Consider the following 23,582-nt stretch of genomic DNA (forward strand, 5'->3'; position numbering starts at 1 on the left):
ACAAAGAGGGTGAGGGGAGATGGCAGACACTAGTAAGAGAATACCTTCTAACATTTAGAGATACTCAAAGATATGCCTTGGCAGGATATTTTATAGCATGCAATTGCCAACCACTTAGGCAGTAGAGAAAGGGGATTCGGATTAGGTCTTTTCCAACCTGAGATAATGTAATGTTCTAGAAGTATATGCTAAGTTAGGTAAACCCAATTTTTTTTTTCTTTTTTGCTTTTTAGGGCTGCACCTGTGGCATATGGAGGCTTCCAGGCTAGGGGTGTAATTGGAGCTATAGCTGCCTACACCTCAGCAATGCCAGATCTGAGCTTTGTCTGCGACCTACAGTACACCTCACAGCAACTCTGGATCCTTAACCCACTGAGCAAGGCCAGGGATCAAACTTGCAACCTTATGGTTCCTGGTCAGATTCGTTTCTGCTGCACCACAACAGGAACTCCTCAAATAATTTAAAATCTCCGCTTTTTTTATTTTATTTTATTTTTATTTTTATCTTTATTTTTTATTTTTTTTTGTGCACCCATGGCATGTGTAAATTCCTGGGTCAGAGACACAGCAGTAACCATGCCAGATCCTTTAACCACTAGGCCGCCAGGGAACACCTAAATTTCCCATCTTTGGCCAACAATCTGGGCAAGAGCAACAATAACGTCTCTTCTTTGTTTAAAACAAATAAACCGGCAACAATTACATGGAATAGAAAATAAGAACACTAATTGAGTTTGACAAATTTATTGGTATTTTAGTAAAGACATTCATCTCAGTCGTTTCTCTCTCCTATCTTGACCTTAGGTTAATATTTGAGTCAAGAAAAGAAAATGTAGGAGAGGGATGTTATTTGAACATAAACATTAAAATGAACAAAAACGGCAAGTTTGCCTACATTAAAGCAAGTTAAATTCATTTATCTTGATATAGTTAAATCATGTAAGTAAGAACTAATAGTTCTATATACATTTCCATTGTTTTACTTGGGGCTTACTCTAAACTCAACTGCAAGTGAACAAAGTATTAGGGATATATACAGGCTGCTTCTCTAGAGCTATTACCTATTAAAAGAGCTCAGTGAGTAATTACCACCAATCAAGTAGTCTGAAGCTGCCTCCAAATTTAACACTGTAGGAGTTTTCAAGGATATCATTATACTATATGTTTCTTTTATGTGTGACTATGCTTTTAAAGATGTGTTTAACTGTCACATTAAAAAAGAATTCATATACAATACAAAAATACAAAGTAAACACAAATCCTACAACACATAGCTTAACAAAGTATATGTGGTCAAAGATTCCATAAAATATGTTTAAAGATGCATTTTCTTTCCTTCTATTTTCAGTATCTAAAATGTGCTTTTGAGAGGCCACTGGTTAATATGTATACAGTTAAAATAAACCATATTATTGTGCTAAAGAAGGATTCCTATAATAAGTTCGAATCAAATTGGATTTCACAAGTTAGTAACTTAAATGCTTTGATAGAGTTACAGAAAGTGCGTCTTTCTCATTTTCCATCTTCATACAACCTTACCCTTTTTTTTTTTTTTTTTGGTGTTTATACCCTTTAAAAAATAAGAACAGCCAAATATTTAACTATGTACATTTAAATTTTTGGTGGTGGTTTGCTATTTTAAAAGAAACAGCTTCCTTATGATTTGCCTCAAGATCTGATGGAAATGCTTACAGGAACTAGCTAATGACAAAACCAAGAGAAGCACATTCAAAATACTGATTTACTTTGGTAGCAAATGGTTGTTCTTTGAAAACTAATGAAGGTAGACAAGACCCTTTAAAATTAAGTGGGCTATCTTAAATACTCAACAGTTTACATAAAATTTTAAAATATTCTTTTTAAAGAGCTAAGCATCTGTTATCCACTGATAGCAATGCAATAACTAGTTTATGATGACTCGAAACAAAACAAATGCCCATTAGGAAAAAAAGCCGTATTTTAATTTTAACTAATTTACTTTCTCAGTCAATAGTCCAGTAACATTTTCCTCCCAATGTAACACTCCCTTCTTTATAAGGCTGTTCCTGGGAGCCAGACAGTTTAGGCTAATAAGGGAGTTAAGTTAGAAACTAATTAACTATAGTTTCAATAGACAATAACTTTTTGCTTCCCTCTTAATGTGCTAATAGTTGTGTCTAAAAAAATATGCAATTCTTAGAAAGGTACCATTTCTGATTTTTTATTATCTGTAACCTTTGGAAACTAATCACATGAAACTACAAAATTAGTAAATGTCTTGAAATCTGCATATAAAACATAAATTACCTCTAATTTTAAATTCTCATTTATTAGTGTACCATTCAATCTTAAAAAAAAAAAAAAAAAAAAAAAAAGGCGGCTCCAAAGATAGTCTTATACCATTCTTTAAAAAAGGAAACTGTTCCTTTTAACTTTACACCCACCCCACACCCCAATTTCAAAACACATCATTTAATTGTCTTGGTCATGGACATTTCCAAGATGAGATTTTATATTTCGTTCCCATAGCTTCTGGTTATCAGAAAACCCATGTTTTCCTTTATTGAAGGAATTTGGTCCTGCTGATGTTGGTGTATCCCTGTGTTAAAAGAAAGGAAATTGATTTAAAATGTTATATAACGACTCTGGGGCCATGTTTTTAACACATTCAAAACATATTTGTTTAACACCTATCATAAATGAAGGCCAAACATAAGATGCAGCTACAGGTCTGTTTAAAAATACCCTTTCCAGGAGTTCTCTTGTGGTGCAGTAGGTTAAGGATCTGGCATTGTCATTGATGTGGCCTGGGTCGCTGCTCTAGGGAGGGTGTGGTCCCTGGCCTGGGAACTTCCACATGCCACAGGCACCACCACCCCCCCCACAAAAAAAAGAAAAAAAAAAAAAAAAGCCCAATATAATAAACCCCTTTCTGGTCCTAAAATTTCAGACACAGTAGGCCTGAGGAGGAATGAGGTAAAAAAGCAGTTTTAACAAACATGCAACATGGTTCTGATACACAGCTAAAGGTGGCAAGCACTGCAGTTTTAAAAACCATTGCTTAGGGTTTTCCGTTATGGCACAGCGGAAAAAAAACGAATCCAACTAGGAATCATGAGGTTGTGGTTTGATCCATGGCCTCACTCAGCCGGTTAAGGATCTGGCATTGCCGTGAGCTGTGGCATAGGCCAGCAGCTGCAGCTCTGATTGGACCCCTAGCCTGGGAACCTCCATATGCCATAGGTGTGGCCCCAAAGAGAAAAAAAAACAGACAAACAAAACCCATTTCTTATAACCCATTAACAGATCATGAAATCAATTTGGTGGCTTGACAGCATTTTTTTTTTAAAGTTTTTTTTCTTTTGGTCACCTTAAGGCACATGGAGTTCCAGGGCCAGGTATCAGATCTGAGCTGCAGTAGTGACCTAAGCCAAAGCCATGGCATGCCAGATCCTTAACCCACTGTGCCAGACACAGCTGATCCCATTGTGCTGCAGTGAGAACTCCTTTTTAAAATTTTTTATTTAAAGATTTTTTATTATAGTTGATTTACAATGGATATCAGCATATAAAAAAATGAATAGAAGAAAAACATGAGGCTGTATCATACACAAAAATGTTCAGTGTCATCTTATGAACTAATTTCCATTTTAAATGTGTAGATATACAGATATATGGGGTGTTTTGACTGAGTTATAATATTTGCTATATTTCTTACTTTAGGTCCCAGTATGAAAGGAAGGCAAGCAGTCAGCCATTGACACTATTCCCATTTGAATCACAAAGTCTGAAGACTGATGCTTGAAGACTTAGCACTTCGTTCTCTGGGAGAACATACATTTGGCAGAAATGGGTCCATAGTGTAGGTTGTACTGAACCCCAGCTTTTTTATTAAGTTATCCATTTATGTGTACAAAGATAGGAAACCAAACATCATATTAACATGATTATTTCCATGATAACAGAAGCAATGGAAGAAAATTTTAAACTACTTTTGTCTTATTTTGATATTTAGCATATAAATCACCAAGGAAAAAGGGACACATACAATCAAAATTAAGTGGTGGGAATGATATCATAAATGAGATGAAAGCCATTTCTTTACAACAGAAAAAAAAATTTAAATTTTAAATCAGAAACATTTCTCATAACTGTTTTATTTGAAAAAATATAATTACATGTATCTGAGAAGAAAAGCATTAAATTATTGTTATTTACCCTTAAGCTACTCATTTTCTCTTACCAGGAGAGAAAATAAGATTACTGACATCTTAGAAAATAAAACTGTTTTGCCCAAATATGCAAGAAGCGCCTGAACACTAATAGATTATGCATAATATACAACTTATTCTTACTCTTAATTCACCAGTTTTCTATAATATCACACAAAAATTATAATACCTTCCAATATTCTTCATCCTCATCTTTGCTTCTGGAGGCATTTCCTCTGGTTCACTCTGGAGAAAAAAAAAAGACAGAAACAGAGATGACTGCATTAGACATAGTTGACCACCAAACAAAAACCTGTGTATAACTTTATAGTTATTTGTGGATATGGGCCTCCATATCCACAGTTCTGCATCTAATGATTTAATCAACCCTTGGATTGTACTGTAACACATATTTACTGAAGAAGATCTGCAAAGGCCCATGCAATTCAAACGCGTGTTGATCAAGGGTCAAGCGTATGTTAAATTCACTTGATTACTAATAATGCTAAATTTTATATCTAAATCTGTAAATTTTGGTAAGACGAGAAAATAGTTTAATGACATTTTAAAAAGAAACTGTTTCCAGTGTGATTTTTGCATAAAGAGAAAACCTTATAATATTCTAGAACTAAAACTGTTTACTGTAAGTTACACATTGCACTAAATGCTTTTTTTGTTGTGGAAATTTCTGGGCCAGGGATTGAACTCACGCTGAAGGTGCTACCTGTGCCGCAGCTGTGGCAACACTGGATCCTTAATCTGCTGTGCCACAAGGGAACCTCATCAATGCTTTAAAATATGCACTATCTTTGAAAACCCTAACAATCCTAAAAGGTGGGTATGAATTTCATCATTTACACTTGTAGGTGAAGTAAACAAGTTTAACTTGTCCAAAGTCACAAAGCTAACAAACTGCAAAACAGCTGGATGCCAAAGCAAAGGCTCTTAACCACTTTATTTACTGTATTATTTACTGTATTATTCCTTATCAAAAATATCTCTTTTACTATAAAGTTATTTTTTCTTTCTCCCCCCCCTTTGGCTTTTTAGGGCTGCAACCATAGCACATGGAAGTTCCTGGGCTAAGGATACAATCAGAGCTACAGGTGGCAGCCTCTACCACAGCCACAGCAACTTGGGTAGGATTTGAGCTACATCTGTGACCTACACAACAGCTCATGGCAATGCTGGATCCCCAACCACCAAGGAATGCCAGGGATCAACCCCGAGTCCTCATGGATACTAGTCGGGTTCCTTACCGCTGAGCCACCTATAAAGTTATTTTCCAAGCTCATTCCTTACTACCATTCTATAGTTATAGCTAGTGAAAAGATATGTGACAAGTTAGTACCTTTTAGATGTTTTTCATGCTAAGCTAAAATATTCTTTTTTAAAACAGTTACTGCAAGATTCAGCTTCAAGGGGTTTTCTACCTGTCAATTGTGGGACAATTTGAACATTACAGCCTGGTGAATAAAGGAAGAACCCAAGAGCCTACACTTACACAAGTAAGGAAAAGCTTTCTTATAGTAAGAGACAAGAAGAAATGCAACAGAAAAAAAAATTTAAATTTCAAAATTAATTAGTTAAATGAATGCCCTCTTTGTTCAACATACTTTAGTCTTAGATATACAGTCAAGGTTAATTAACTACGTTCTGCAGAAAAAGGAAGAACCAGATGAAGATTTTAGATGCATGTGTTCTTTTACCTGAGAGACAAGTTTATCTTTAACTATCATTACCATCTTACAGCAGAGTATTATCTGAACCTGTCTAAAATTTCTTTAAAAACAAAACAGTTAAGATATGATGCAAAGAACATAGGATAAGAAACCAGAGACGTTAAGTTCTGGTTCAACACTCATGCACTCTCAATTTCTCCACCTACAAAATAACTGTTACCACACAATTCACAGGTATATATGGAGAGTAAAACAGTTACGTGAAGATTCAAGTTGTTTGGCAGAGTAAACCACTGCCATTATGTAGGTGCTTACAATTTTCAGCCTCTCTACTTCTGTGAATGCTGTTCCATTCTTCCTATATTGTCTTTCCCTGATACAAGCTGCACATACCAAAATGCTACCTAATCTCTTATGAATGTTAGGGATGACAGAAAACATTTAATATAATTTAAGTTAGTGCTTTTCAAACTTTCATTTTTTGGAGGGGACAATGAAATACTTTTGTCCCAACAAAATACTACTTGGGTTCCCAAATACCAAACAAATATAACAGCAGATATAAGTGAAAAAGGGCAGGAGACCAGAGCCATGCATACTAGCTATCACCTAATACCACAGTAGCTTTTGAGACATTTCCACAGAACCATTTAAAAATGTCATTTAAATTCAGCCTTCATTTTTACAGTTGAAAAGATAAGGTTCCAAAAAGGTAAAGTGATTTATTCACAGGCTTTCTATTGGTTAATAATTAGAAAGGACAGAAAAAGAATCCAAGTCTTCTGACTGCCAGTTCTGTGGTCTTTCTATAATGTTATATCCAGTTACCCAGCCACTCTTCCTCACCTGAATATCTACATCATTTCATTTTCTCAAGTATTTTTGATTTTTATCTGGTACTGTTTTACGTGTAAGTCCCTGTCCTGCTGAATCCCTAGAAGAACATGCCCAATTTATCTTTGTAATTCTTTACCTACTGATCTGGGGTCCAATCATTCCATATTTATCTTTGCCTAAAACTCTTCTACAAAAACCTCCAGTCCTGTCAAGCACAGCTGCTTAGCATTTACCACTTGTAATTGAAAGCTGATGTATTAGCCTACAAAAGTATTTCTTCAGAGTTCCCATCGTAGCTCAGAGGAAATGAATCTGACTAGTACCCATGAGGATGCAAGTTCGATTCCTGGCCTTGCTCAGTGGTAATAGATTGTATACCACTGCCATGAGCTGTGGTATAGACTGTAGACTTGGCTCAGCTCCGAGTTGCTGTGACAGTGGTGTATGCCGGCAGCTACAGCTCTGATTTGACTGCTAACCTGGGAACCTCCATATACTGCGGGTGTGATCGTAAAAAGACACACACAAAAAAGTATTCCGTGGTTTGTCAAAACCTTGCCTAATATGTTTTAGTATCCAACTCCTTTTTCTTCTCTATTCTTCCCAATCACTTCAGCTCACATTTTTTTGCTCCTCTGAATATATAATTCTTATCCATATTGCTTTTGAGAGCAAGTACTGAAGTAACATAATTGTTATACAATGGGGGTCACATCCCAAGTGGGGATTAGGTTCTAAATTCAGAGCCTAAGGAAAAAAAAAATCAACTACGATTATGCGTAAAATTCCGTATGTCATTCATAAGGATGGTAAAAGAGGGACATTGTGAAGAGCATTAGAGAACTAGGAATGCCAAAGAGAACAGCAGAGAAGCACTCCATGCTCACTCCAGAACACATGCCTATTGACTAGATCTTCACCTGCACTATTATTCCTCATGGGGATATAGGGAGAAAGCACTACAGTTGCTCCCATCCTTTTTTTTTTAAGTTATAAAAAACTTTATCGTTCACTTTAGGATCTTCCAGGAAATCCATTTATCTAAATATTCCACTTACCCTCATTAGAATACCCTTTTTCAAAATAATATGGTGTCAAAGGAGGGTAATTCATCAAGATTCCCTTTAAAACCATAGCCATGCTGTGTTCACCAATCCTATCATATCTATAGCTCCTTTTAAAAGCTGAACACAAGCATAATGTCTCACTGAAGATTCTAACTGAAAATTATTAAAGCCAACAGAACAGATTTGTTTTGATCTTACGTATTTCACAGCACAGATATATATATTATTACTCATAATAAACATTCATTATTTCATTAAGATCCCTGACCCTCCTTTGAAGTCGATAATATGTATTTTTTTGTCTTTTGTCCTTTTAGGGCTGCACCGTGACATATGGAGGTTCCCAGGCCAGGGGTCAAATAAGAGCTGCAACTGCCAGCCTACACCACAGCCCACAGCAACATCAGATCCTTAACCCACTGAGCAGGGCCAGGGATCGAACCTGCGTCCTCATGGATACTAGTCAAATTCATTAACAACTGAGTCACAATGGGAACTTTGAAGTCAATAATATTTTAAATAATCCTACAATCAAATAAAAATATTCAGATTTTGCAGGTGTCACTAAAAAAAAAAAAAAAATCACCAGTACCATTAATATAACTTGACAATGTTCCACTAAAATCTTCCTTAAAGAACTGGTTAGAGGAGTTCCTGTCACGGCGCAGTGGTTAACGAGTCCAGCTAGGAACGATGAGGTTGAGGGTTTGATCCCTGGCCTTGCTCAGTGGGTTAAGGCTCCGGCGTTGCCATGAGCTGTGGTGTATGTCGCAGATGCGGCTTGGATCCCGAGTTGCTGTGGCTCTAGTGTAGGCCAGTGGCTACAGCTCTAATTCAACCCTTAGCCTGGGAATCTCCATATGCCATGGGTGCAGCTCTAGAAAAAGACAAAAAAAAAAAAAAAAAAAAAGAACTGGTTAGAGTAAAATAAAAAAAACTATCAACTTACATCTTCATCTTCATTAAAAGCTGCTGCTACTGAAAGGGTTTTTGGAGCAAGAGTTGGAACAGTTTCTTTAGGCTTCTGAGGAAGAAACATTAAAAAGAGTATCATATAATGTTTACACAGGTTTATTTAATGATAGGAATAATTTATCTTCAAAGATTCAACTTTACGTTTTCACAGAAACATTGTAACTTTGGAGAAATCCACTTTCATTTTGGAAATGTGTGGTAATCAATGGATAAGTTTTACTTTATATGCCTATTTGTTTTCCTCTTGTAAAAGATTTTCTAGTTAAGATCTATCATTTAATTAATATTATTTAGCTAAAAGGTACCTGGTATAGGTAAGAGAAAATGAATTTAATACTTTCCCATAGTAACATAAAATTAAGCATGGTGCCTTGAGAAAGAAACCAAGATTCATCTTTCTCTACTAGCTAGCTGCCTAGTGGACAGCTCCCCTTAGAGCTAGTGTTTAGTGTTCCTGAGTGCCCAAGCCACAAAATCTTTTCTTCAACTTGCACTCTACTTAAAGTCCTGTTATTTAGATCTCTATTAAACATACTCAAATCTCCACCTGCCTTCCCATCTTACTAACAACTACCAATACCTGAGGCCCCTTAGCATTACTTGCCTGAACTACTGTTAGAAATACCATCTCTACACCTTCTATATTTTTTCTCTGTATTCATTCCTCTATACTGGTACCAGAGCAATGTTTCTAAAATGGAAATCTTTAGGATCGAGATTCCTTGGAGCCATGGTGTCATGGCTCCTCTAAAACCTAAAGAACAAAACCAAAAACTATATTATGGAGTAAAAGTCCTTTATGATTTGGTCCTATGACCATATTTGGGAGCAGGGGGAGTTTACCTACCAAACACTTCCTAATTATAATTTCCTGAATGTATCATGTAGCTTCATATCTAAACTGCTTTTGCATGAAACTTTTTTTTTTTTTATGGAGAAAAAGATAGCTTTATTGCTTTGCCAGGTAAAGGCAGCCACAGCAGGCTAATGCCTTAAAGACTGCCCCCCCCCGCCCCCGCATGAAATCCTTTTTATCTGAGATGCCCCTTTGTGTCTTGCCTACACTTAAGGCCAACTTTCGCATCACCTCATCAGTAAAATCTCTGAGCTGCTGAAACAAAATCAACCATTCCTTCTTGTAGAACACAAACACTTTTTATAAAAAATATTTGTTTTAGAAGGAATAAAAAATTTCCATATGTATATTATGCATAGTGACTTTTGAAACACCTTAAACTTTTTTTTTTTGGCGGCAGCATATGGAAGTTCTAGGGCTAGGGACTGAACTTGAGCCACAGCAGCAACCTAAGCCACTGAAGTGACAAAGTCAGATCTTTAACCTGCTTCACCACAAGAGAACTCCTTTACACATTTTTCTCCACCCTTTACTCTTAAAGATCTCATGTATCTGATGTTGTAATACAATATAAGACACAAATAAGTATTTGTCATTTCATCTTTTCACATCATATAATCAAAAACAAGTTTCAAAAAAAAGCAAGTTTCAATTATTTTTATATCCTACATTGTATTTCACCAAGTTTATGTTTACAGTGGTTTACTTTATGAAAAAAAAGGGTTATTTTTTAAGATTAAAAAGTTTTATTACTGAATAGGCCTTTTCAAACATAATCTTCCCAACTAAAAAGATCCGCAATTACCAAATCTGTTAATGATTTAGAAAAAGCAGGGACCTGGGTATCTGATTTAAAGAGTATACTCAACCACAGGGAAAATCTATTATCAAGGGTAACACTTGTATGAGAAGTCTATATGAGAACCACATGTTTGATGACTATTAAAAAAGTAAACATTTATGCAGGTAGGTTTATGCAATCTTATAAAAAACATATTAAACCAAAAGAATCAGCTCAAATAGGAGTCATAAAGTAATGATGTTACAAGCTGAAGGTCTTTTGTTCAGACTGAATTTTTTAGAAAAAAGAAGAAAATGAAAAAGGCAAAACAGCACAGGGTAGGAGTAGGGGCTCTGAGGAATGGCAGCTTATTTATTTATTTTTTCATTAATTATAGTTGTTTTAAAACTAGAAATGTAGCTCAAACACACTGACTCTAGCAGGAACCTGATCATATCATATTTGTAAGATCTGTGAATGGCATTTAATGAAGAAATAAAGCTGTATGCATCTGACAACTCAGCATTAATTTTCACAGAACAGACATGAATAAACAATTTAAGAGCAATGTAGGAATATTCTCCTCACATAAGAATGTAACTATTTTCTAAAGTCAATATTAAGACACTATTCAAGTAACTTTCTTTCTCTAAAAGAAGAGATCTATCTAACAGAACCATATGCAATTATCACTTCCGTAGGTCAGGAATAGTGCCTAAACTTCACATGCTTCAATCTAGTATCTCAAACACTTTCCAGATACTCCATAGTTATTAGTATTAATTCAAGGTTTACATCTTAAGGGATCAAAAATTCATCTTTAAAGGACTACTATCAGAGGATATATAGTACTCAATGTCCATTTGCAGCTCCAAAGTAGGGTTATCAGCAAGTTTGTCTTAACAAGCAACACTTTACTAACAGTAACCTTTTAAGACACAAAAACTGATTTCTGGAGATATTCTGTTTAATATCACAGGAATTGAAAGATAATTTTCAGAGGTTTTGCTCAACTTTGGAATTCTAAGCTATTATTTTATAAAAATCATATATTCTCTAAATAGTTGTTCTCATATTACAAACCTCTTTTAAAAACAGCTTTGAGTTATAATTCATATAGACCCTTCTTGAATACAGAGCTAATAATTTCTTAAATACTTATATATAAGTTCATGAACCAATGTATCTTTTTGTACTTAATTTACCATAACCCAGTAAAAAAACAAGTTTCTAAGACAAATTCTTAACACCAATTATGAATATAATATATAGATAAAATGACAACTCACAGTTGAGCCAAGTTTGATGGATATGGCTGAAGCTTTCTTTGTCGTCTGACTACCTATGGCAAATCCAAACTTGGAGATCTTTGTAGGCTTTGTTGGGAGGTCTGCAGCTTCTTCTTCAGCTGATCGTTTCTCAGCGCTGCGACTGGAACTTTCCCCTCCATTACTGGAAGAAACAGTCTTAGTTTTCACAGGTTTTTCTGCTTCTTCTTCAGGTCCTGGTGAAGTCGAAACAACTTACCAAGATGAGCTATTTTTACTGAGCAGATTGATGGGAGCAGCAACCTCAAAAAGCATCGTTATAAGGAAGATACCTCTGCAGTTGTCACCTACTGACCCAACAGTCTCTTCCACTGTTTGTTAGAGTATACAGCAGGAACTGAGATTGTGTGGCAGTAGAAGAGGCTCCCATGAATTAACTAGCATAAAATACAGAGCAATTTAAAATTATAAATATAAAGTTCACAAGAAGTAAGACCCTTCAACTAAACACTATTATATAAGTTGTACAATAATCTAGTTTTGTGAAATTTTACTTTTTATAAATTAAGATGTATAAATTCTTCGACACAACTAGTTGGCAATTAGTCACATCATAATACATTTGACTAATAAAGTCTAATATTCTTCATTAATGTACTATTAGTTATACAAAGTACTTTGTTATAAACAGCTCATTATCCAAACTACAGTGTTAGTACAGCCTGGAGTAATTTTCTTGAGTGATGTGTTCTTCATGTACATCTCACACAATCTTTAGAGTTGAAAGGTAACTTCAAAGAAGACTTCAAGGTCATCCCCTCCTGAGTAATTCAATTCTACTCTCAAAGCTTGGTTATCGCCTATTTAAGCTACTCTTAAGAGTTACTGACGAGACAGTTCAGGGGGTGGGGAATATGCACTGGGCTTGTGGGATGGAAATCCTATAAAATTGGATTGTGATGATCATTGCACAACTATAAATGTAATAAATTCACTAATAAAAAAAAGAAAAAAATAAAAATAAAGGCAAAAAAAGTTACTGATAATTATACTTAGGTTTATACATTATTTTTTCTCATGAGAGAAAGATAAGGTAATTTCAAATAGAAGGAATACATAGGTAGATATGGAATTCGAGATGTCGTTCAGTAATTTTGCTGGTGTTTGTATTAATAAACGATGAAATTAGCTCACATCTTGATGACCTTAGCTTATACATGGAGGCTATATAGGAACATATTGAGAGGTAAGATAAGAAAAAGGCTGATTATTAAATATTTTCATTTCTTTCCCAACTTTACCAGTTTATCCTCTAGAATGTATTCTGCTACACTGGATGAATAGCTTACTTATGGAGAAAGAAATCCTCTAAGGTATGGCCCTGACAACAGTTAAGCAAACAGGACAAAAAGCTAAAATGTGGGGAAAAGGGGAAATCAAACAGACTGACAAGTACTGAATTAAAAGATGGAAGGTTATAGGAGTTGCCGTCGTGGCGCAGTGGTTAACGAATCCGACTAGGAACCATGAGGTTGCGGGTTCGGTCCCTGCCCTTGCTCAGTGGGTTAAGGATCCGGCGTTGCCGTGAGCTGTGGTGTAGGTTGCAGACGTGGCTCGGATCCCGCGTTGCTGTGGCTCTGGCATAGGCCAGTGGCTACAGCTCCGATTTGACCCCTAGCCTGGGAACCTCCATATGCCGCGGGAGCAGCCCAAAGGAAGAGCAAAAAGACAAAAAAAAAAAAAAAAAAAAAAAAAGATGGAAGGTTATAGATCCCAATCTATATAGTTTTGGAATGACCGAGGCCTCTAAATTAATAAGCACTTTGAACAGAACATTTGATTTTGTTTTGAGGAAAATACAAGGAACTCTGAATTACCTTTAGATAAGGGGTAAAAGTTATAGTAACAATGTAGGAGCAGAATTAAGCAGGATTAAGTTTTGGGATTTCCCCTGGAGGCAAAGATAGCATTGAAATGGTTGGTTGAGGTGTCACTCACTTTTTTAGGTATAAAACTACAAAAGAACCTGAAAAATTTAAGATTGCTATTTGAAATACAGAACTCAGTTTAGAATTTCTTTACAAAGGAACAGTGTTATGCAAATACTATTTTTTCAGAGTTTATCACTAAAAGCAATTATGCTAAGTTTTTTTCAGCATTTTATTTCTAGTTTTTTTTTTTTTTTTTCCTTTTTTGGGCTGCACTCATGGCATATGGAAGTTCCCAGGCTAGGGGTCCAATCGGAACTACAGCTGCTGGCCTATGCCACAGCCACAGCAACCCTGGATCCAAGCCGAGTCTGTGACCTACACCACAGCTCATGGCAACACCAGATCCCCCACCCACTGAGTGAGGCCAGGGATTGAACTCAAATCCTCACGGATACTAGTCGGATTTGTTTCTGTTGCGCCATGAGAGGAACTCCTTATTTCTAGTTTAAATCAAGTATGAATTTTAGAGCAAAACTCAAACTGTTAACTACACCTTTGTGACTAATACACAGCTAAAACTGAAAACTCACTGGCTCTAAGTATTGAACATACAGAAACACGTAGAAAACCCACAGAATTTACATACAGAATCAATCTATAAACTAAAGGCACAAATTTTGTGCAAACACAAACTCTGAAAAATATCAAAACAAAGAGTATTAAGAACATTTAGTCTTGATTTTAGTCTAATTCTGCTCTTTGAACTATAACCCAAGGGCTATAATTAGTCAAAATTTCTGGTTCTTTTAAAATCTATCTTTTCTTAATCCTAGTCCTCTTTATACCCAGAAAATAATTCTGGAAAAAGAATCTAGAAAAATCTTTGATTTTTCTAAATATGAGAAAAAAGTGAAAAACAATTCTTACTACAACATTAAATGTGACAACCAATTGATTTAGTATGTGCTAAAACATGGAATACTATCTGTCCAATCCTATGGTGCTGCAGAAAAGATTTATCTATAGTGACTACTCTAGGAAAAGGTGGCATGAAGTGGGGAGTTGGAAACACTGCTCTACCATTAATCATCTGGCAAAAACTTAATTTTATTCCATCTGTGTTTCTGTCATCTGGAGGCAAACTATTAAGACCACCCATGTCTCAGGTCCACAATGAAGATTAAACATAATATGTTTATTAGGTTGTTTCTACACATGACTGATTACAGATCCAGCAATTTCTGGATATAGTAAATAACTGGCCTTGCTCCTCATTACCATTTTAAAAAAAGAAAAGCAACTGTAAATACTCAATAGCTTAGAAAACATCTATTCTTCAGTGAAGGGATGGAGTAAGGGAGTGAAGGTGGGTGCACTGTAATTACTTGCTACTTAGCCTTAAATGGATCAATGTGTCACATGGACTGGAGCTGTTATTTCCTCTTTAATTAATCCTCTTCTAACAATTATGTAGTAAAATAGACAAAACATCTAGGCAATAAAGTAAATGGAAAAAGTGATGAAAATGGGAAAATATGACAGCCAAATCTATGTTCTTATCAACGTGTAATTAAAATTTCTACAAGTTTATATCATTAGAAAATTATTTCAACTTTTTTTTTTTTTGTCTTTTTGCCTTTTTCTACTGCTGCTGCCACGGCATATGGAAGTTCCCAGGCTAGGGGTCTAATGGGAGCTGTAGTCGCCGACCTACACCACAGCCACAGCAACGTGGGATCTGAGCTGCGTCTGCAACCTACACCACAGCTCAGGACAATGCCAGATCCTTAATCCACTGAGCAAGGCCAGGGATCGAACCTGCAACCTCATGGTTCCTAGTCGGATTCGTTAACCACTGCGCCAGGACAGGAACTCTGAAAACTATTTCAACTTAATGTGAACTGTGAAACATACCAGTAAACATCAATATTAATTCCTAAGCCCATCATTAAGAGTTTTCCTTTTTCTTTTTTCTTTTTTTTTGTCTTTTTTTTTTTTTCTATTTCTTTGGGCCGCTCCTGCGGTATATGGAGGTTCCCAGGCTAGGGGTCGAATTGGAGCTGTAGCCATTGGCCTACACCAGAGCCACAGCAACTCGGGATCTGAGTCGCGTCTGCAACATACACCACAGCTCACGGCAACGCCGGATCGTCAACCCACTGAGCAAGGGCAGGGACCGAACCCGCAACCTCATGGTTCCTAGTTGGATTCGTTAACCACTGCGCCACGACGGGGAACTCCATCTTTCTTTCTTTCTTTTAATGGCTACACCCATGGCATATAGTTCCCCGGTCAGGGATCAATCCCAATGGCCAGAGATTGAATCTCAGCTGCAGCTGCAGAAATACTGGATCTTTTAATCCACTGCGCCCTGATCAAGGATTGAACCCTCGCCTCTGTATGGACCAAATCGCTGAAGTTGGTTCTCAACCCACTGGGCCACAGTGGGAACTCCATTGAGTGTTTTCCTTTAAACACAATAGTACTACTTTAGTATTTGGGGGCTTTAATCAAGAGCTGTTTTCAATTTATTGAGACCTTTTGTATTTTGGGACTGTGCAAAACAAAATTTTGAATGACCACAGATTCATTCGTTTCATACTGTGAAAATTTTAGTGACACTACTTTTAAAGTGAAAAAATGTGTTTTTTAAAAAATAAAGCACAAATCACTTTAAAAGAAAACATGGATAAATTATATAAAATTACTAGATTCTTCATCAAGGAGTATCTAGATAAAAGGGATTTTATCTAGTTTGTATTCATTCTGAGTAAACAAAAGGTGTAAATTATAGTTAACCTTTAGTCAAATTACATATGGTACTTGCATCTTTTTTTCCGTTTTTCACTGGATGGAGAGGAGAGGTGGGCCTTGGAGTACAAAGTACCTTACTTTGAAAAAAATTTACCTAAAACCATTTGCATTCTGGTAGTTTCTTTATCTGATAAAAGGCCACATAACCTACCTCTCTAATAGGACTGGTGTGCAGTGTGAAAATGTTCAGGAATCTTCTAGTGTCTGGCATAATAAATGCCGATTTCATTAAAGTAGTTCTTACATAACCTAAAATAGTCTGAGATGGACTGATTATGATATGAATAGCTCCTGTATAAAATTTCTACTTATTTCAAGGAGCTACAGAAATTGAGTGAAAGGGAGGAAAACAAAAAACTGTCCAAAGCCTTACTCTTAACATTATCCTTCTTCTTTAAGGTGAGAGTAAGTTGTTCAAGCAGCATCTCATATTGACATAAATTCATGTAAATTCATTTAAAAAATGCTTCTATTTCTGACTTACTGGATTATTAATAGGATTTTTAAAAAAATCAGAAAATCTCTAGAAAAGCCCCCAAGACAAACCTGACAGTGTTTTAAAACAATGCCTATTTGCCACAAAATCTTCAATTTAGCAATAGCCTTGTATGAAATGTTTTAGCTGATTTCTTTGTACAAATTCATTAAAAATATCTGATGTTCAAAAATGGTTTATATGCAACAATACTATTTTCCTATAAAGGAAGGTGTACCCACGACAAATTATGTAGACATTATTATGAGTTATTACTTATTCTAAGTCACCAACAAGGAGATAATTTTTTATAGCAATTAGCAAAGATACTTTTACACCACACCCCTTCACAAAAGTGTGCTAAAATAGAAACATCAATATTCATACTACAGAGTGAACTATCCCTAACTGAAAGGGTAGTGGATGAGTTTACAGTGAATTATGCTGACACTTAGGTACATTTTGGCATCACACTAAACACATCTCAGATACTCTCAAGCAAGACAAAAAGCCATTCTAAAAGTTAAAAGTATAAAACTTAGATAAGATTCTTTAGGCTACAGATATGGTTTTCCTCAAATTACTTTTTTAAATGTAATTTTGATAATTTCCAAGAAAATTTTTGACGAAAATCAAATTGCTAATGAGGTAGTACTAAGTGGTTTAAACTGTTGTTTCATAAACCATTCTACTAGTTTTAATTTAAAAAAGACAAGAGGGGAATGAGAAGGGGGAAGGGAGTTTGGGCTCAACTAACAGCACTGTACATAACTTTTGAAAAGGAAAGTCTGGGTCCAAAGTAATCGAACACTGATTACACTTTTCTCAATTTTTGATCCCAAGTCAATTCACATTAAACTTGTTGGAAGGTCCAAATAGTTGTCCTCATAGACTATTAATCTTATGTATGTTTTAGTATTAAAAACTTTCAGGGATAAGACTTTAAGGAGAGTTAGAATCGAGTGTAGTACTTAAAACGTTCTAAAGACATTATGATCAGCTTGCACGTGTTGTCACCAGCCTAGTTAGGACAAAGGGGCGGGAGGGCTGGAGAGATTACATGCTATTTATTTTCCTTAATGCACAAGACCCAAATTTAGAGGGGTGGAGGTGACAGAATAAAGATAGCTGTAACTTGAGTTTACCTCGTAACGAAATACAGGAAAAGTCACACTAGCCTATTTAGCCACCTTAATATCTGGCATGAAGTTAGCTGGCAACAGCCTAGCTCAGAAAAGGCAGACACTGTAAAGAAAGGCAACCAAACCCTAACCCTAGACCCCGCAGATTAAACCAGGAGGCAGGCAAATGTATTCCTCGCCCCCCGCCCCAATCGCCTCCATATATCCCGTTACAGGATCAGTATTAGGCTTGAAAATAAAGAAAGGAAAAAGGCCGGAGTCGTCCGCCTTCTTAGAGAAAAGGGAACAGCAAACTAACTCCTAGGTGTAACTGAGAGGCCCCGGCACCGTCGGAAACTCGGCCTGCGGCCACAGCTGGATAATTCGCACTGGGTGAGCCCGCCTGAGCGTTTTGTGTGATGTGCGTCTCCGGTGTGGCGGTAGCGGCTCCTGCACCGCGACTCCTAGTCCTACCCCGAGTTCGGTCCTCCTGTCTGGGGCCCATCTCCCTTCTCTTCGGAAGCAGGGCCTCCGCTGGGGCCGAGAAGTGACGAACAGTGACCGGCTGTACCCCGGCAAGAAGGTGATGTGGGCTCAGATCCCAGCGGGCCGCACCGGGCGTGCCCGGGGCTCGTCTGGGCCCAGCGCCTGGCCGGGTGAGCGCCAGATCCGCCCATTCTCGCCCCAACCTACTCCCCCCACCCAGGGAAGCTCAAAGAAAGGCCCAGAGCATCCCACGTAGCCCGCGACGCTGGGGTTGTGTTCACCTCCGGCGGCTCCAGCTCGCTGCGGCTTCTCAGGCTTCTCCTCTCCCGCCTTCCCGTCCGCCATTTTCCCCGCCGCGGCCTCCCCTGCAGCCACGCCAAAGACGTCACGGCCCCGCCCAGCAACCATTGAGCTTCGGAGCCAGCCGTGGAAGAGGCAGCCTAGAGCGGCCCTAGAGATAGGCAAGAGGCCCTTTCCGAAACGGAAGTGGATGTGACTTCACCGGCGAGTACCTCCGAGGGAAGGGTGGGGGAAGTTGGATGGTTCTGCGGATCGCTGGTTAGGAACTTTCGGACTTCAGTTAGATTTTCATGGTCCAGAAGCGGTTCCGAAGAAGTTAGAGGAGGTTGGAGCATAATTCTAGAAACGTTGGTGAAATTATGTACGATCTCTGCAGACCGGTGGTGTGGTGGCAGCCAAAGCCAGTAGGCTCTTTCATTCTGGTTTTGCTAGCTCTAGAGTACCTACTCAAAATAAACAAACAAACAAACAAAAAACAAAAAACAAAAAAACCCCCCAAAACCCAAATTCTAGGGGAAATCAACGTTTATTGGGCGCCCCCTTGTGTCAAACACTACCTCGTTTTAATCGCAATAGTCCGATGAGGAATCATCCTCTTTTTAATTAGATGTGAGCGTTGAAGCCAAAGAAAAATTTGTCCAAGGTCACGTAGGCAAGTGGTAAAACTTTTTTTTTTTTTTTAACATGCCGCAATTTCTGTGTCAAGACGAGTTACTTTATTATGTGAAGACCTCAGTAGTTTCTGCCTTGCTCAGAAACCTTTAGGGGATACCCAGGTTTGCAGAATCAAGTCCAAGCGTTATATTGGGCCGCAGCCTAACTTTTCAGCTTTTTTTCAGCCTTTTTCCTCTATATTTATACTGCCCTCTTGCTACACAGGGTCGATTCCTTGCCTAGGGAAGTGTAGTTTCTGGGTTTGCCCTATAATATGCTGTGATTGTTACAAAAATTGATCTTAAAGGAGCCAGAAGTTGAGTTTGAATCCTTTTACTGGCTGAGTAAATCTTGTTGGTTTCTTACTGCCTACAGACATATGGCTTCCTTCTGTATAAAATGCAAATAATAATATTATTTGCTCAAAGAGTGATTTTGCTACCTGCAACTTGCAGCAACCCAGGAACCTCAATCCACTGAGCAAGGCCAGGGATTGAACCCCCATCCTCATAGAGACAAGGTAGGGTCCTTCACCTGCTGAGGCACAACAGGAACTCCTTACCTCGGTATATGTTTTTTTAAAAAAAACTCCTTAGATGGCTCAAAAGTTCTTTGGGAGTTGCCGCTGCAAAGAGATCAGCAGTATCTCTGCAGCACCAGGACACAGGTTCAATCCCCCACCCACCGCAGTGGGTTAAACTATCCAGCATTATGGCAGCTGTGGCATAGGTCAAAACTATGGCTTGGATCTGATCCCTGGCCCAGGAACTCCATATGCTGCAGGGTGGCCAAAAAAAAAAAAAAAAAAAAAGTTCTTTGACCACAGAGACCATTACAAATTCTTTTTTTTCTTCACAGTACTTTGTACTGCATGTTTCATATACGAAAAGAGTTCAGTATTTGTGAATGGGTGATTCATCAGGCTCTAAATCTGGAGAATGAAGAAGGAATCAAAGTGCATTTCCCATAACAGAAACAGGGTGGTTTGCTGATACTTCTTTTCTTTTTTTGTTGTTATCTTTTTATCTTTTCCAGTGCTGTTCCTGCGGCATATGGGGCTTCCCAGGCTAGGGGTCCAGTTGGAGCTGTTGCCACTGGCCTACGTCAGAGCCCCGACCTACACCACAGCTCTCAGCAACGCTGGATCCTTAACCCACTGAGCAAGGCCAGGGATCAAATCGCAGCCTCATGGTTCCTAGTCCGGATTCGTTAACCACTGAGCCATGACGGGAACTCTGGTTTGCTGATACTTTGATTTGGTCATTTGAAACCCCTGGTCCACTATTTATGACTATATGTAAAAGTGCTCAGCAAAACATTTTACATAGATCAGGTAATTCATATTTGTTTCCTTTTCCTAGATGTGGTCTTCAAATGTTACTTAATCATTGAGACTCTCATTTCTATCACTTCTCTGTGTGCCTTTTATTTTTTTTAGGGCCGCACCCATGGCATATGGAGGTTCCCAGGCTAGGGGTCTAATCGGAGCTACAGCTGCCACCCTACACCACAGCCACAGCAACAGCAGATCTGAGCTGCGTCTGTGACCTACACCAACACAGATCCTTAACTTACTGAGCGAGGCCAGGGATCGAACCTGTAATCTCATGGTTCCTAGTCAGATTTGTTTCTGATGCGTCACAACGGGAACTCCCTCTATCACTTTTCAAATGGAGACATAAACATGAGATTTTTATTTGTAATTATGTATTTATAGATGCTTGTTTTTTTTGTCTGTGTTTTTGGCTGCCTCATGGCATATGGAATTCCCAGACTAGGGATCATGTCCAAGCCACAGTTGTGACCTACACTACAGCTGGGACAGTGCTGGATCCTTTAATCCCCTGTGCTGGGCCAGGGATTGAACCTGTGTCCTGCAGAGATACGGCTGATCCCATTGCACCACAGCAGGAACTCCAATGCTTGTATTTTTAGATGAGAAAAATGAAGTTCAGAGAGGTCGCATATAGCTATCCAGTTTCATATATGACACTGTAGAAGTTAAGGATGGAAGATATTAATCCATTCACCTGTCAGTCCTGTGAGGTCATATTATACCCATCTTGCTCACTCTTGCTTCCCTGGGATCTATATTATAGTTTTCAATAAGTATTCACTGAAGAAATGAATGCAAACTTCAGTAACCACCACCCCCCTGAATAGGTTAAGAGATGAAAAGGCAGTGTAGTGCAGGGCAAAGAGCTGGAGCATTGACTGTGTCAGACAAAACTAAGTTTAAATTATAACCCTGCCATTTACTAATTCTGTTTGAACTGATAAAGTAATCTTACACGAATGTGTTTTAACTATAAAAATGTACTAATAAACAGGGTTACTGAGAGGAGTGAGGTAATACAGGTAAAATTTGTATTACAGTGCCTGGCTTATGGTGGGCACTTGCTTAATAGAAGCTATGTTTGCAACATCTAAAGAGGTATTTAAATAATAATTTAACAAACTGAAAATGGAAGGTAATATAGACAACTATTTTAATTTAAATGTATAATTTGTGAGGTGATACCTATAATATCTCACATATATTCATCCTTACTGTACACCAAGCATAGTTTGCAAGTTTTTGACATGAAATCAAATACATTAAATCATCACCCTATGAATTAAGTGCTACCATTACTCTTTTATGGAAGAGGAAACGGATACCAAAAAGGTAAGAGGTGGAGCAGAACTTGGGATTCAGGCAGAGAACTACAACAAAATCAGAGAGGAAAACTGGATGGTCCAGATCCCTGTTATCTTTCACCTTTGACTGCAATAGCCTCTTAACTGGTCCCTCTCTTCTAATCTGGTCTTAATATAGCAGCCAAAGTGATCCTTTTAAAATGAGACTGATTCTCCAATGTTCATTGTAGCACTATTTACAATAGCCAAAACATGGAAACAACCTAAATGTTCATCGACAGAGGTGTGGATCAAGAAGGTGTGGTACATATATATAATGGAATATTACTCATCCATTAAAAAGAACGAAATAAAAGCATTTTTTGCAACATGGATGGACCTAGAAACTATCATGCTAAGTGAAGTCAGTCATACAACGAGACACCAACATCAAATGCTTTCACTGACATGTGGAATCTGAAAAAAGGACAGACAACTTCTTTGCAGAACAGATGCTGACTCAGACATTGAAAAACTTACCGTCTCTGGAGGAGACAGTTTGTGGGGTGGGGGGATGTGCTTGGGCTGTGGGATGGAAACCCTGTGAAATCAGATTGTTATGATCATTATACAACTACAGATGTGATAAATTCATTTGAGTAATAAAAAAAAAATGAGCCTGATTCACTCAGCAAATTTTAAAGTGCTTGTTATGTGCCAGGCACTGTACCAGGTTCTGGAGATACAGTAGTAAATAAAAGGATTATTAGCCATTATGGAGCTTATATTCTAGTCATCCTATTAAAGCAGCAGGAACTTGTCACTTTTTTTGGCTACACCCATAGCAGGTGGAAGTTCCCTGGGGCAGAGATCAAACTTGCACCATAGCAGTGACAACACCAGATCCTTAATCTTCTGTGCCACCAGAGTACTCCAACACGTCACATTTTTTTTTTTTGCCTAAGACCATTGATCTTCCTATTTTATTCAGAATAAAAACCAAAGTTCTTACAATGGCTTAAGAGGCTTATATGACAGATCCCTAGCTACTCCTCTGATCTCATTTTCCACTTTCTACCTACTCTCTTCAGCTACACTAGCGTCCTTGTGTCTTGAACCCTCTCTGGGCCTTTGCACCCATTGTTGCCTTTACTAGGAATTGCCTTCACTCATATCTCCATAGCTCACTCTCACTTCCTTCAGGTCTTTGCTCAAATGCCACTTTACCAGTCTTCGTGCAGATTAGAAAAGGGATACCCTGTTATGGGAGGCAGTCATTTAAGCACATGGCTTAAAGGCAGTGCCTGTGTATGAAGAAAACTGCTGCTTTATTCTAGCAAACGAGGCCCTACACCAGAGAACATGGCTTGGAGAGGGTAGTATGCAGTGAACAACCTACTTTGAAGACAGTCCCCAACCACCTTTAGTAAAATAATGCTGGCAATTCCTGTTGTGGCGCAGCAGAGACGAATCTGACTGTGAACCATGAGTTTTTGTTTTCGATCCCTGGCCTTGCTCAATGATGA

The 23,582-nt window shown here is 37.9% G+C and overlaps 1 protein-coding gene across 1 annotated transcript; it reads right to left on the reverse strand.

The window, feature by feature from the left end:
• Window positions 1-728: 728 nt before the first annotated feature.
• On the reverse strand, window positions 729-22,657 carry PCNP (PEST proteolytic signal containing nuclear protein). Its single transcript, XM_003132696.5, has 5 exons — window positions 18,765-22,657; window positions 11,678-11,892; window positions 8,726-8,800; window positions 4,381-4,436; window positions 729-2,578 (listed from the first exon to the last, which is right to left on the reverse strand). The coding sequence occupies exons 1-5, from the start codon at window positions 18,889-18,891 to the stop codon at window positions 2,452-2,454; spliced, it is 600 nt and encodes a 199-aa protein (XP_003132744.3). The 5' UTR covers window positions 18,892-22,657; the 3' UTR covers window positions 729-2,451.
• Between the last annotated feature and the right edge of the window lie 925 nt (window positions 22,658-23,582).

The sequence above is a fragment of the Sus scrofa genome, chromosome 13 (assembly GCF_054392235.1).
Source record: "Sus scrofa isolate SSC_HxYL_T2T_F1_AM1 chromosome 13, Sscrofa_HxYL_maternal_Yorkshire_Landrace_v2.0, whole genome shotgun sequence".
Lineage (NCBI taxonomy): Eukaryota > Metazoa > Chordata > Mammalia > Artiodactyla > Suidae > Sus > Sus scrofa.

Bases quoted from the DNA above. Each gene is read 5' to 3' on its own strand.
- PCNP (XM_003132696.5), bottom strand. From the start codon at position 18,891: ATGGTTGCTGGGCGGGGCCGTGACGTCTTTGGCGTGGCTGCAGGGGAG. The intron at 11,893-18,764 runs GTGAACACAACC...CGACTTCACCAG, and splicing joins GCGAGCTGGAGCCGCCGGAG to GACCTGAAGAAGAAGCAGAA. The intron at 2,579-4,380 runs GTATTATAATTT...CTTTTAACACAG, and splicing joins AGGATGAAGAATATTGGAAG to GGATACACCAACATCAGCAG.